Source organism: Saccopteryx leptura, chromosome 2 (assembly GCF_036850995.1).
Source record: "Saccopteryx leptura isolate mSacLep1 chromosome 2, mSacLep1_pri_phased_curated, whole genome shotgun sequence".
NCBI classification, from domain to species: Eukaryota; Metazoa; Chordata; class Mammalia; order Chiroptera; family Emballonuridae; genus Saccopteryx; species Saccopteryx leptura.
In genome coordinates this window covers 172,467,381-172,481,787 of record NC_089504.1, presented here as the reverse complement: position 1 = coordinate 172,481,787, position 14,407 = coordinate 172,467,381, and the positions used below count along the sequence as shown (strand labels likewise).

Genomic DNA, 14,407 nt, shown 5'->3' with positions numbered 1-14,407 from the left:
ACTGTTTTCCAGTACCAAAGGACTATAGGAATTCAAAAACTCATCATCTTTTTGCCAGTATAATGAAATTCATGAAGTATCTTTATGCCACAATTGGATGTAAGCCATAGATACTAATTTTGATTCCTGTTTCCCTGTGACTGCAACCTCTTAGGGGAAAGGCTTAGCAGATTCTAAATAAGCACCTTTCATTGATACCCTTGAGAACAATTAACTGTCCTCAACACTAGTTCTCTGATCAGAGATTCACACTTGGCAAGGAGGAAGGAAGGGAGAGCAAAGTTCCAGGAGAGAGGCTCTCTCTTTTACCCAAGTCACAATATTTTAGTGACTAGTATAAACTAAGTAATTGTTTGATTTGTACTGGAGTCACTGTCATAGGAGAGGAAATAATACCCTCTTCAAGGCAAGTTCTGTAATGTTAGGAATTCTTTAGCTGTGATGTACTTGATGTTTCTGAGAGCCTTTGTTTCTGGCCTGAAAACCTGACTGTTGAGCCTTCAATTCTATCACATTTATATTCCACTTCCACTCTAAAGCAGATAGAGCACAATTTGAAGGTCCTACTAGTGTTAAAACTCTTCCATAGATATAACTGTTGCCCAGTGAGTCACTAGCATGATTCTTCCTTTTTCAGTTCTTTGCTAAAAGGGAGCCACCTCACTTTAAAAAAAATAATGCATTCTGTATTTGCATGTTACTTTGTTTTAGAGTATGTTTTTATTCTCACATTTTTCTCATTTCTCAGGAAGGTGTAGGTCCTTTATAGGAAGGCTACCTAGCTTGTTGCCATCCACAAAGTTGGTGTATTAAGAAGCTGAGCCATCAGACTTCTCTGATCTAGTGCTTTTCAACTGCATTATGTTTAGGGCAGTGACAGACCTCTGCTATGACTTCTTTCATCATTGCAGTCTGAGGATAAAGTTGTTTTTAATAATTCCTCCAACTTTGTCCTCATGATTATGTCCTATTTTTGAGCATCCAGTTCAAAATACTGAAAGGCATTAGAAATTACCAACTGCTAAGACTTTGGGCTAAAATTCTGAGGGCTGCTATGTTCCTAAATATCTTACCCTACATTATTTTCACTCAGTTCAGGGCAGCTCCAGCTAAAGCATCCAATAACTTGCTAAACTGGGAGTTGAAGGATGATTTAGTTTGGCTTAATAATGATCACAAATGCTTATCTCCCAGAGGTCCTGCTGTGTCCTAAATTATCGGTAATATGTAATAGAAACAATCCACTAACTTCTGATAAACTGGTAACTTTTTCATTCCTTCAGTCATCAGATATTTAATGAATAATATTGAGAAATGGGCTTTAAAAAATTATTTACAAACAGCTTGCAGAGGAGATAGTTTATATTATTAACAAAGGTAATAATAATTGATGCTTAATAAAGCAAAACTATGCACCAAGCCTTGTTCTAGGTACTCTATATGTCTTAACACCTGTCAACTGCTGAAGATTCCTTTTTGTTTTCCTACTAGAAACTTATGTTAAACATCCTTGACTTATTGCCTCTTTGTTTCTTTTTTGGGTTTTTTTTTTGTATTTTTCTGAAGTTGGAAACGGGGAGGCCATCAGACTCCCGCATGAGCCCAACCGGGATCCACCCAGCACGCCCACCAGGGGGTGATGCTCTGCCCATCTGGGGCATCACTCTGTTGCAACCTGAGCCATTCTAGCGCCTGGGGCAGAGGCCACAGAGCCATCTCCAGCACCTGGGCCAACTTTGCTCCAATGGAGCCTTGGCTGCGGGAGGGGAAGAGAGAGACAGAGAGGAAGGAGAGGAGGGAGGGGTGGAGAAGCAAATAGGCGCTTCTCCTGTGTACCCTGGCTGGGAATCAAACCCGGGACTCCCACATGCCAGGCCAACACTCTGCCACTGAGCCAACTGGCCAGGGCCTCCTCTTTGTTTCTTAAACAGCAAAAAAATACATGGAAAACCATAGTGGTATTACTGAAGGGGTAGAGCATATCCTATCAGCAGTTTTTGCAACCAGCCAGGAATGAAGATGACATGATAGTGTATAGTACTTCTAAAGATTAAAGATAAAAGATTAATCACATTAGCAAATCACTATTGTGAGTTTTCAAAGATGTGTGTAGAGAGACACTGATTTTTTTTCTTTTTTTTTTTTACCATTAGCTTTTCCATATATAGTATGATTACTTTTCCCTTTTCTTCTTCTCTTCTGCCTATTAAGAATTTTAATTAGAAACAAAAAGGTCCTGCCCTGTTGGCTCAGTGGATAGAGCATCGGCCTGGCATGTGGGTGTCCTGGGTTTAATCTCCAGTCAGGACATACAAGAGAAGCAGCCATCTGCTTCTCTCCCCCTCCCTTTCCCTCTTCTCTTTTCCCCTCGCAGCCAGTAGCTCCATTGGTTCAAGCATTGGCCCTGGGCAGTGAGGATAGCTCATCTGGTCTGATCGTCAGCCTCAGGTGCTGAGAATAGCTCAGTTGGTTTGATTGTCTGCCCAAGATGGGGCTTGCTTGTGGATCCCAGTCAGGGCACATGGAAGAGTCTGTCTCTCTTATCTCCTATCCTCTGACTTAAAATTTATTTTAATTTATTTAAAATGAAAAGATTTTATTAGTTTGTCCATAGGACTAAGTTAAAAACAAGAATGCAATTTATAATTCTTAGATTTAATGAAATAATATTAATAAATCATACACTTTTTAGGTAACTGAATGTGAGATATTTCTGTCACTTCTGGTGAAATTTCTGGATGCAGATAAACCACAGTGGCTACGAGCTGTTGCAGTAGAATCAATACACAGACTCTGCGTGCAACCTCAGCTATTAAGGTAAACCTCAGCAATGTTTTGTTAAATGCATGGGTTCATATTTATGCCAGTGGGAACAGTTTAAAGTATTCATTCCCAAATATTAGTGGTTTTTAAACAAACACTATATTGTGTGTATATGGCAGGGTAGGGGTAAGGATGTAGAAAATAACTGGGAGATGGCAAAAGGTATGGTTAGTGATTGCCATCAATTGAATTTACTTAGTTAACATGGTCAAGATAATATTTTTAGAACATTAATCTCAGTCTGAACCTTTGTCCTTAATTAGTAAAATCACTCAAATACAAAGTTTTAAGTGTAGCATTGAGACTGATTTATCAGCATTACTTGCTATAAAAAGTCTAAAAATTTTAATATATCTAAATGTTTTCCCTCAAAACATTTAAAACTATTTTACAGGTCATTTTGTCAGTCGTATGATATGAAACAACATTCTACCAAGGTTTTTCGCGATATTGTGAATGCACTGGGATCTTTTATCCAATCATTGTTTCTTGTCCCTCCTACTGGAAATCCTGCTACAACAAACCAAGCTGGTAAAGGCTTATTCATATTTTTGTTTTTATCTTCTGTCATAATTGACAATTATACTAGGCTAGAGAAATTTGGATTACCTAAATGTATTATATCTATTTTATAACATTTTGTTATATTTATTTATAATATTTTATATATAAGTGTAAAATGCACTTAAAGAATAATTTGATTTCACTGAGGCAACTGTTCATTTCTCTCTAGAATATGTTTTTCTCTGATATATTTTCAGTTTTTCTAATCACATAACAAAAGTTTAGATGCTAATCTTTATTTTAAAAAAAAGCTCATTTGGTGTTTCTTTTTAAAAAAATCTGGTTACTAGAATAGGAAGTCTTTTAGGCTCTCTTTCAAGGAAATAGGTGAACTGTTTTCTTAATTGCAGATTGGAAATCACTCTGCCCTCTTGTTTCCTTTGACCTTCTTTCTCTTCTACTTTTTACTATCTGATTAGTGGCCTTTTATTCTTTATTCCCACCTCTGATAAAAAGTGATCAATGAAAGATGTATTATAAAGTCTGTATTTTTCCTTATTAGTACTTTTTATATAAAATAAGGAAATGGTGTTTTAAGGAAACAGGAAGACTCTGATAGCCAAAGTAGGATTGATAAATTTCATTTATTTGTGTAATATCTGTATCACAAGCACAATATTTAAAAATTGACCAGGTATTTGGCTATTATTGATTTGTAATTAAGTAGTAAATTGCTCTTTGTTATCTTCCCCTTATCTAATAGGAAATAATAATGCAGCTGGCACCGTCTCAGCGCCAGCTAACTCAGGAATGCTGGGAATTGGTGGGGGTGTCACTTTACTACCAGCATTTGAATATAGAGGAACTTGGATACCTATTCTGACTATTACAGTACAAGGCAGTGCTAAAGCAACCTAGTAAGTAGTAGTAGCATTATTTTTTAAGCAATGATATTGTCGGTAATGATCTTTTATCCTAAAATGTTTCTGCATTATATTTTAAATTTTAGACCTAGTGTTTTTTTACACATTAGAGCTATTTTCCTTTTTAGTACTTTGGGAAATGTATCTAGGACTGAATTTTGTTTTTCTTTTGTATTATTTGTAGATAGTTAACAGCATTATAAAACAAAATGTTGTTTTTTTAATCTAAGGACCTATTCAGCTGTCTGTATCATGTTTTGATTTAAATAAATGGCTTGATTTCAGACCCTGTGCACTTAGGTTTTCTAATACTTCAGCGAATTAGTTCACCTTTTAAAAATTTCAGTTTCTCATCTAATAGAAAGAGATTAGTGATATAGCAGCTTTTCAGCTAGAAAATATTGAATGTTCTTTTGCACATGAATTAATTAGTATGTTCACAATGGAGCTTCCCTGTTGAATTGGCATTTTTCTTCAATACATTGTGAGGTTCAGTATAAAATTATTTTTGCATATTTCTTTGAAAGCACACATATAAGTCTTTTTTTTTTTTGCAAGAGAGACAGACACTGAGAGGGACAGATAGGAGCAGACAGACAGGAAGGGAGAGAGATGAGGACTATCAACTCTTTGTTGCTCATGGATTGCATTCTCATGTGTGCCTTGACTGGGGGGCTACAGCAGAGTGAGTGACCCCTTGCTCAAGCCAGTGACCTTGGACTCAAGCCAGCGACCATGGGGTCATGTGTATGATCCCACACTCAAGCCAGTGACCCTGCGCTCATATGAGCCCACGCTCAAGCTGATGACCTCGGTTTTGAACCTGGGTCCTTTGTGTCCCAGGCTGACACTCTTATCTACTGCGCCACTGCCTGGTCAGGCACACATATAAATCTTAATTGTATATTTTGTTCTTTTAGACTTTTAAATGTGTAATAATTTGAAAAGTTAACTGATGTACAGATAAAAGTAGTTTTGATATAAGTATTGGTAACATGTTCTTTTAGATTTATTACAGTATGACTCCTTTCAAAGTTGGGTTTAGAACAGTTTTTAAAACTTGAGCTTAATTTTAAAATACTTAAATTATGTTTTATTTAAAAGTGGAACTTATGTAGTAATTCTAATAAAATGTCACTGAAAAGTCAGGAAAGTGTAAGCTTTATTTTAGGTTTATGGATTAATAAAAAGTATAAATTACCTTTGTCTCTTAACTATTTTAGCACTGAAAGTCTATACTATTGAGTTTGGGAATCAGAATTTCTCATATTTAAGATTATTTAATCTGTTTTAGATGCATTTTCCCAATAGATCATATGTTATTTAAAAATAAACATTTGTCTAACAAGATGCTTAACACTTATTGGTTTAATAATTGGCTTTATAAAACTAATTATTATCCTGGCAAAGATTAGATCCATAAACTTTACCTCTCCATTTGAGCTTAAATTTCTTGATAAGTGATATAAATATATTTTTATTGATTACCTAAATTTTAAAATGCTCAGAGTTGGCACATATTAGGAGTTAAATTGACATGCCTTATAGTCAGACTTGGGTTATAAACTGCTGATTAATAGTTGTGTTGCCTTGGTTCTCAGTTTCATTGTTTGTATCTCTTAGAGTTTTTGTGAGAGGTTAAATGAGGTAATATATATAAAAAGGTTGAAACTTGAGTGCAGGGTCACCAGCTTGAGCATGGGATCATAGTCATAACCCCATGGTTGCTGGCTTGAGCAAGGAGTGACTTGACTGGAGCCCCCTTGTCAAGGCACATATGAGAAAGCAATCATTGAACAACTAAGGTGCTGCTGCTATGAGTTGATGCTTCTCATCTCTCTCTCTTCCTGTCTATTTTTCTCTCTCTCAAAAAAAGAAGAAGAAGAAGAAGAAGAAGAGTCCCAGGTTGAGAATAAATGATAGCTATACATAATTGTTTTTATTCTGAGATTTGCATTTTTATTAGCTTTTCTTAGTGATTTTAATTTTGTTTTTGAGATATAATTTCTATACCATAAAATTTACCATTTTACAGTATACAACTTACAGTGTTATTATACTCAAAAGTTATGCAGTCATAACCACTATCTAATTCTTGGATGTTTTCATCCCAGAAAGAAACCCCATATTCATTAGCAGTCATTCTCCATTCCCTCTTCCCCACCCCCTAGCAATCACTAATCTGCTTTTTGTTTGTATTGATTTACCCGATATGCATATTTCATACAAATGGAATCATGCAATAAATATTCTTTTGTGTCACGCTTCTTTCATTCAGTATAATGTTTTTAAGGTTCGTCCATGTTGAAGGATGTATTAATATTTCATTTCTTTTAATGGCTGAATAATATTCCAATGTATGGATATACCATTTTATTTATCTCTTCGTTAAAAATGGGCATTGGACTGTCTCTTCTTTATGGCAATAAATAATGCTGCTATGACTTTTGCCCATGTTTTTTTCTAGTAGTTTTTAGTTTTAGCTCTTATATTAGGTCATTGTTTCATTTCAAGTTTTTTTTATATGGTTTAAGACAGGGGTCCAGTCTTACTGTTTTACATGTGAATATCCAGTTTTTCTATCACTATTAATTCTTTCCCCACTGAACTATTTTCTGAACATTGAATTATCTCAAAATATTTTAAAATTAAAGAAATTAAAACTATAATTCTCTGTTTGCCATGATTAAAGACAAAATTTGTTGTCTTTTGAAAGCTTTGTCCTAATCATGAGAAGAAATTGCTCTAAAATTTGAACTTGACACACTGATTCTAAGTGATTACTCTTACGATGTTTGCAGATTGTATCTAAGATGATAGGTGAGCTTGATATTTCACAATAACACTTTTCCCTAGTGTGAAAGCAACCTTCATTTTTATAGGAATGATTTGATTTGGAGGCACCTTATTTTAGAAGCACTAAGTCAGAGTTTGAGATATTTTATAATTGGTTTCTTTTCTATTTTGTTTGTCTTTTTTTTTTTAATATCAGCAATTCATGAAAATATTGGCACAATTTGGGGGTGAGGCAAAAGGTAAATTATTAAAATAATTAGTTAATGGCAGTGTTTCGGCTACAATTTTTCTAGTTATTTTCTTAGAATAATATGAAGGAGAAGAAAACAAACTCAGTAATGTTCAGTTACTTTTGCTACTCTGTTAAATTTAATTTTTATGATTAGGGAAATAGTTTAATATATTTTCATATTTTGCTTCTCATTAGTGTTCTGTTTATTTTCATAATTTCAGCCTAGAGATGTTGGACAAAGTTGAGCCCCCAACTATACCAGAAGGTTATGCCATGTCTGTGGCATTCCACTGTTTGCTAGACCTTGTACGTGGAATCACTAGTATGATTGAAGGAGAGTTAGGAGAGACTGAAACAGAATGTCAGACTTCCAGTGAAGCAGCTTCTTCAGCCACACAGTCATCAGGACAGCAAGAACTACAGTCAACATCAGACCAAGTGGATAAGGAAACAGGTATGTTACTATTATCCTATACTTTTTATTTTTAAATAATTTAATATTTACAGGGAAGTTGCAAAAAAGAAATAGAATTCCTATATATTCTTCACCCCATTTTCTCAATTAACAATACCCTATTTGCATTATCACTCTATTTACATACACATCACTGTATTTTTTTTCTGAATCATTTGAGAATAAGTTGCAGACATGAGGTCCCATTACCCTTTAATACTTTAATATATATTTTCTAAAAATAAGGCCAGTTTTTTACGTAAGCACAGTACAATCACCATCAGAAATTTAGCATCAATCCAATAGTATCATCTAATCCCAGACCCCATTTAAATTTTGCCAGTTGCCCCAATAATTAATGTCCTTTACGGTGCAGGATCACATATTGAATTTAATTCTATGACTCTACTGCCCTTTAATCTGGAAAAGGTACTTAATTCTTTCTTGTTTTGTATGACCTTGATGTTATTTAAGAGTACAGGCCAGTCAATTTGGGTTTGTCCGTACATTCCTCATAATTGGATTCAATTTAATCATTTTTGGCAGGGCTACCACAGAAATGCTGCTGTGTTATTCTTAGTGTGTTCAGTGTATCAGGAGGTATACATCATCAGTATGTCTCATTATTGGTGACATTAATATTATTTCATTAATATGTCTACCATGTTTCTTGAGTGTAAAGTTATTTTTTGTGGAGAAATGTTTTGAGACCTCTACTACGCAAGAGAGCTTTCCCTTCTCTCTCATTTGATAATATGATTGATTAATTAAATTAGTATGGATTTTTGGATTCCTATTTTATTCAAAGGGTTATAATCTATGATTATTATTACTTGGTTTGACACCCAGATTGTCCTCAATATGGCCAGTGGGGACCTCTTTCAAACTTTATGCCCTTTTAAGCTATTCTCATGTTCTTTTGTCATTTTCTGAGCATTGTCTTAATATCTGATACAACGAAATGTTCCAAGCTCATCTTGGATTTTTCTTGCCCAGTCCAGCAGTCATTTTTCCAAGGAGCCCTAGTTTCTTTTAGTGGAGAATAGTATTTAGAAACTAATACATGGGCACTAGGTATGCTTCTTGGTACTAGAATAGGAAATACACACATTCATAAGCACATATTTCTCTACATTTAAAAAAATATATCTGTGTCAAATACCAAGAGGTCATACCAGTTTTTGTAATTCCTGTTTAATATGACAAGATTTATTTTAAATTTTTCATATTTGTAATTCCTTTCTCCCATAGTGAGAATCTTGATTCTATTTTACTCAATATGTTAGCTTCTTTGCTCGATTCCCAGTGTCTGTAACCATTCTTCTGGCTGAGCCAGATTATTATATTGATTCACTGCCACCTGGTTACATGGGGCTAAAATTTGGCCCAATAAAGGGGAAAGGAGTAGGAAATGATCTAATATGTATATTTTAAAAATATCATTTACCATAACTTGTATACAGAAAGATCTTACCATTAATTTTTTTAATTAATTAATTTACTTATTTATTTTTGTATTTTTCTGAAGTGAGAAGCAGGGAGTCAGATAGACAGACTTCTGCATGTGCCCGACTGAGATCCACTTGGCAAGCCCACTAGGGGGCGATGCTCTGCCCATCTGGAGCATAGCTCCATTGCAATGGAGCCATTCTAGCACCTGAGGTGGAGGCCATGGAGCTATCCTCAGCACCTGGGACAACTTTACTTCAATGGAGCCTTGGCTGCGGGAGGGGAAGAGAGAGATAGAAAATAGAGAAGGAAGGATGGAGTAGCAGATGGGCACTTCTCCTGTGTGCCTTGGCTGAGAATCGAACCCGAGATTTCCACATGCTGGGCCGATGCTCTACTGCCAGGGCCTCTTATCATTGATATTTTAAAATCACTTAGTTTTAAGATTTATTGAATTCTGAAACTATAGTGTGGTTTTTTAAGTTTTCATTTATTCAGATACATTTTAAATACAAGACCTTTGGTATTGAATAACTGAGTTGTTGGTGGAATATTAGATATATCAAATGACCAGGGAGATTTTAGAATTTGACATATTGTCAAATACTATGACATTTATAGTTATCATCAAGTATTGAATTTTTTTTTTCTCTTCTCTTTAAGTTAATAGAGCTGTTTGGGAAGAAATGGTGAATGCCTGCTGGTGTGGGCTACTTGCTGCTCTCTCACTCCTACTTGATGCCAGGTATTAAATCTTTGTAAGTTTTATATTGCATGTGAGAGTTAAAAAAAAAACCCACTATAATGGTTTACTTAAATTTGTCCTGAGAATCATTTCCTAATACTGGTTTTTTTGTATGTGTATAATATTATCATTTGTTTTGATTCTCATCCCCTATCCTATCCTTCCCCTGCTCCCCATCAGAATTGTTGTGACAATTGTGTTTTAATGGAAAATACAATCCTAACATTACAGAATGCCCTTTTCATTTTAACCCATACTACTTTTATAATTATAATCATATTATTCAATTTCTTTCATTTTTTTTTCAGGATTGCAGATTTTACTGATTTTAAAACATTGGATATTTTAAATTTTTAGATATGTTAGTTAAAATTCCTTAAGTATGTTGATTTTGATAATTTTTAATAGTTTTTTTGTGACAGACAGAGAGAGGGACAGATAGGGACAGACAGACAGGAAGGGAGAGAGATGAGAAGCATCAATTCTTTGTTGCGGCACCTGAGTTGTTCATTGATTAATTTCTCATATGTGCCTTGACTGGTGGGGGAGGGCTACAACAGACTGAGTGACCCCTTGCTCAAGTCATCAACTTTGGGCTCTAGCTGGTGAGCCTTGCTCAAACCAGATGAGCCTGTGCTCAAGCTGGTGACCTCAGGTTTCAAACCTGGGACCTCCACGTCCTAGTCCAACACTCTATCCACTGCACCACTGTCTAGTCAGACAATATTTAATAGATTCTTAAAACTTTACTAAGTACCTAATTCCACAACATGTTTGTACAATAATTAAAAATAAGTTAGGTCTGCTGGGGTAGCTCAGTTGGTTAGATTAGAGCAGGGGTTAGAAACCTTTTTGGCTGAGAGAGCCATGAATGCCACATATTTTAAAATGTAATTCCGTGAGAGCCATACAACGACCCGTGTACGTTAAGCATTATCCAATAAAAATTTGGTGTTGTCCTGGAGGACAGCTGTGATTGGCTCCAGCCACCCGCAACCATGAACATGAGCAGTAGGAAATGAATGGATTGTAATACATGAGAATGTTTTATATTTTTAACATTTTTTTAAATTAAAGATTTGTCTGCGAGCCAGATGCAGCCATCAAAAGAGCCACATCTGGCTCGCGAGCCATAGGTTCTGACCCCTGGATTAGAGCATCATCTTGACATGCTAAGATTGCAGGTTTGATTCCCAGCCAGGGCACACAAGAATTCATGAATAAGTGGAACAACAAATCGATGTTTCTCTCTCTCTCTCTCTTCCTCTCTCTCCCTCCCTTTCTTCCTCTCTCTCTATAAACAAAATCAGTAAATAAAGAAAATTTTAAAATTAATCATATTAAATGAAATACTTTATATATATTTTTTTTAGCACAGATGAAACTGCAACTGAGAATATTTTAAAAGCTGAACTGACTATGGCTGCTCTTTGTGGAAGACTGGGCCTAGTAACTTCAAGAGATGCCTTTATAACTGCAATATGTAAAGGTTCCCTGCCTCCCCATTATGCTCTTACTGTATTGAATACCACCACTGCAGCCACACTTTCCAACAAATGTAAGGCTTCAGTTTACTCAGGGCTGGGTCATCTAGTGCAGTGACATGGCATAGAGGAAAGGTGATAGAAATTCTGAGTTCAAGTCTCTGCTTTTCTACTCACTGAGTCTGTGACTTCTGTGAGAAGTTAATGTCCCTTGATCCTCAATTTCTTCCATCTTTTTAAAATAATGGGAATGGGGGTAGGGGAGAATAATACAAATTTTAAACAATAATGGTGAGGATAAAAGAAGATTAATCTTCAAATCCAACATACTGTTGAAATGGTGGTTTTGTTTTTGTTCTTTTTAATGGAACCTAGTACAACAGTTATGTTTGCAACTACTTAGTTTAAATTGATATTCAAAATTATTTTTATTGAATACTTTCAAAACATTCAAGTTGGTTACATACAATATAAGTATATTTCAATATAATAACTTTTTAAACTAAAAATATGTGAATTTTGGTTTTTAACTTTAACTGAAAAGGTTCCTGGGAATACATATTTAGAATAGTGTCCCAGTTCTATTTTAAGTGCTTATGAAGAAATATACCAAAGATTTATAATTTTTTAAAGTTACATAGAAAATTACTTAATATTTGTTTAATTTGTCTTTTTTTTGTACCTAATGAGTTTTAAAAATGTTTGCATATAGGTAACTGTCATAGTTGAACTTAGTTGAATCAAGTTAATGTCTTAAAATATAGCATTGCTTTGAATGCAGCATTAAAAGTGTATTGAAATTATTTAGGTATTCTTTTCTGTTGTAGCATATTCCATTCAGGGCCAAAGTGTTACAATGATAAGTCCATCAAGTGAGTCTCACCAGCAAGTGGTGGCAGTGGGTCAACCCCTAGCAGTTCAGCCACAAGGAACAGTGATGGTAAAGTACTTGTTCTTTTCTTGGTTCTTTCAGGGAAACTTTTCTATGGTATTTTTTATGTTTGCCCAAATTTATCTTTATACTTATTTACTTTCTTTTACCTGGGTATTATCTTTAGAAGAAATTAGAAGTATGCAGTTGACATTATCATAACCAACTATGATAACACAACTTTTAAGCAAATGAATTTGTTTTATATAAAATCATCCAAACCTATTATCTTAATATTTTTTGGTTTTATTTTTTAAAATTTGAATATGATAATGTTGTTTTACAAGCTTTTAATTTTCATGAATGCATAACAGTTCTTGCAAATATAATTCTTTTTTAATATAGTTAACTTCCAAAAATATCCAGTGTATGAGGACACTACTTAACTTGGCACACTGTCATGGGGCTGTTCTTGGAACATCATGGCAACTTGTCTTGGCAACTCTACAGGTATGTAATGGTCTCTGGGTCAGAGGTTCATGTCATTTTTATACCTGAGTGCTAACAAGTAGACGAAGCAGTGCCCATTAGTACTTTGAACAGGCTGAAGAAATAGGCAGTAAATATGAAAAAGGAGAAGTTGGAAAGAAGACATGGCTTATAGTGTATGGAATGATAGAATACTTATCATAATGACCTAACTTCTGCTGATGCTTGGTGTAATAAGTATTTTATATGAATATTAATTACTGATTTAAATTTAGTTATTAGAAGCCTACTACTGATTTTTATTTTAGTTATTAAAAGTTACTACTGAGTTTAAATTTTATTAGAATTTTTGTTATAAATTTCTTTATTATTATTATTTTTTTATTTTAGCATCTTGTATGGATTCTGGGATTAAAGCCTAGTAGTGGTGGTGCCTTGAAACCTGGGAGAGCTGTAGAAGGTCCCAGTACAGTAAGTTCTAGTCATTCTTACTCAGTGCTTATCAGAGTGTTCATATGTTAAATTTAATTTATTCTTCTCTTAGGTCCTGACAACAGCAGTGATGACAGATTTACCAGTGATTTCCAATATACTTTCAAGATTGTTTGAAAGCTCACAGTAAGAGTCAAGCTTTTTAATTCGTAGAAACATTATTATTAACTGTATTGTAGGTCATAATGTCTTATTTCTTCATTTTTTATTTTAGGTACCTTGATGATGTATCATTGCATCATTTAATAAATGCACTTTGCTCCTTATCCTTAGAAGCAATGGATATGGCCTATGGAAATAATAAGGTATGACATTCTACCTTTTTGTTTCAAATATGGTATGTTATTTAGTTATATAAGGTATATATACGCATTATGTTGTTAGTGTTTAACTAGTGTGACCAATATCTTGCAGGCTAACCCTATTCTTTTGAGTTTTTACTATTTATAGTGGTTATTTGTTGAGGGAGTAGTGAAGACAACATGAATTGGCTTGTAATATGTCCCAGTTTGTACAGGGTAAGGCAAAAGTAGGTTTATAATTGTTAATATGGAAAATAATACAATAATAAATAATAATACAAGAATAAACTGTGTTTCATGTACTCACAGCTGTAAACCTACTATTGCTCCATTTTGTATGCATTTCTTTTGTGTGCCGAAGTTTTCAAAATATTTTTTATAAAGAATAATGCAACACCACATGTATAGATGAGTTCCAAAATAATGTCGCAATAATACTTATAATTAATAATTGGGGCAATACAAGATTTAAATCAAGGAATATATGTTTCAGTTTCTCTTGCCTTTGTTGGGATAGAAAATGAGCTAATCAGTATTTTTCTGAAGGTGATGAATGATTCTGTCTACCTTGCTTTATTTATTGTTTACACGAATAGAAAGTACTTTTGCAATGATTTCTTTCTTTTTTATGTTTTACAGGGACAGAGAGAGAGTCAGAGAGAGGGATAGATAGGGACAGACAGACAGGAACGGAGAGAGATGAGAAGCATCAATCATCAGTTTTTCGTTGTGACATCTTAGTTATTTATTGATTGCTTTCTCATATGTGCCTTGACCGCGGGCCTTCAGCAGACCGAGTAACCCCTTGCTCGAGCCAGCGACCTTGGGTCTAAGCTGGTGAGC

The 14,407-nt window shown here is 34.5% G+C and overlaps 1 protein-coding gene across 2 annotated transcripts in view; it reads left to right on the top strand.

Annotated features, from left to right (window-relative positions):
* MON2 (MON2 homolog, regulator of endosome-to-Golgi trafficking) overlaps positions 1–14,407 on the top strand; it is a 188,946-nt gene that overhangs the window by 74,976 nt on the left and 99,563 nt on the right. For both annotated transcript variants that reach the window (XM_066369320.1, XM_066369319.1), the window contains exons 9-19: positions 2,693–2,817; positions 3,218–3,354; positions 4,091–4,244; positions 7,500–7,732; positions 9,845–9,926; positions 11,300–11,484; positions 12,238–12,350; positions 12,687–12,791; positions 13,161–13,241; positions 13,315–13,388; positions 13,477–13,567. In XM_066369320.1, the coding sequence (XP_066225417.1) occupies positions 2,693–2,817; positions 3,218–3,354; positions 4,091–4,244; positions 7,500–7,732; positions 9,845–9,926; positions 11,300–11,484; positions 12,238–12,350; positions 12,687–12,791; positions 13,161–13,241; positions 13,315–13,388; positions 13,477–13,567 (1,380 nt within the window). The remainder of the gene's footprint in view (positions 1–2,692; positions 2,818–3,217; positions 3,355–4,090; positions 4,245–7,499; positions 7,733–9,844; positions 9,927–11,299; positions 11,485–12,237; positions 12,351–12,686; positions 12,792–13,160; positions 13,242–13,314; positions 13,389–13,476; positions 13,568–14,407) is intronic.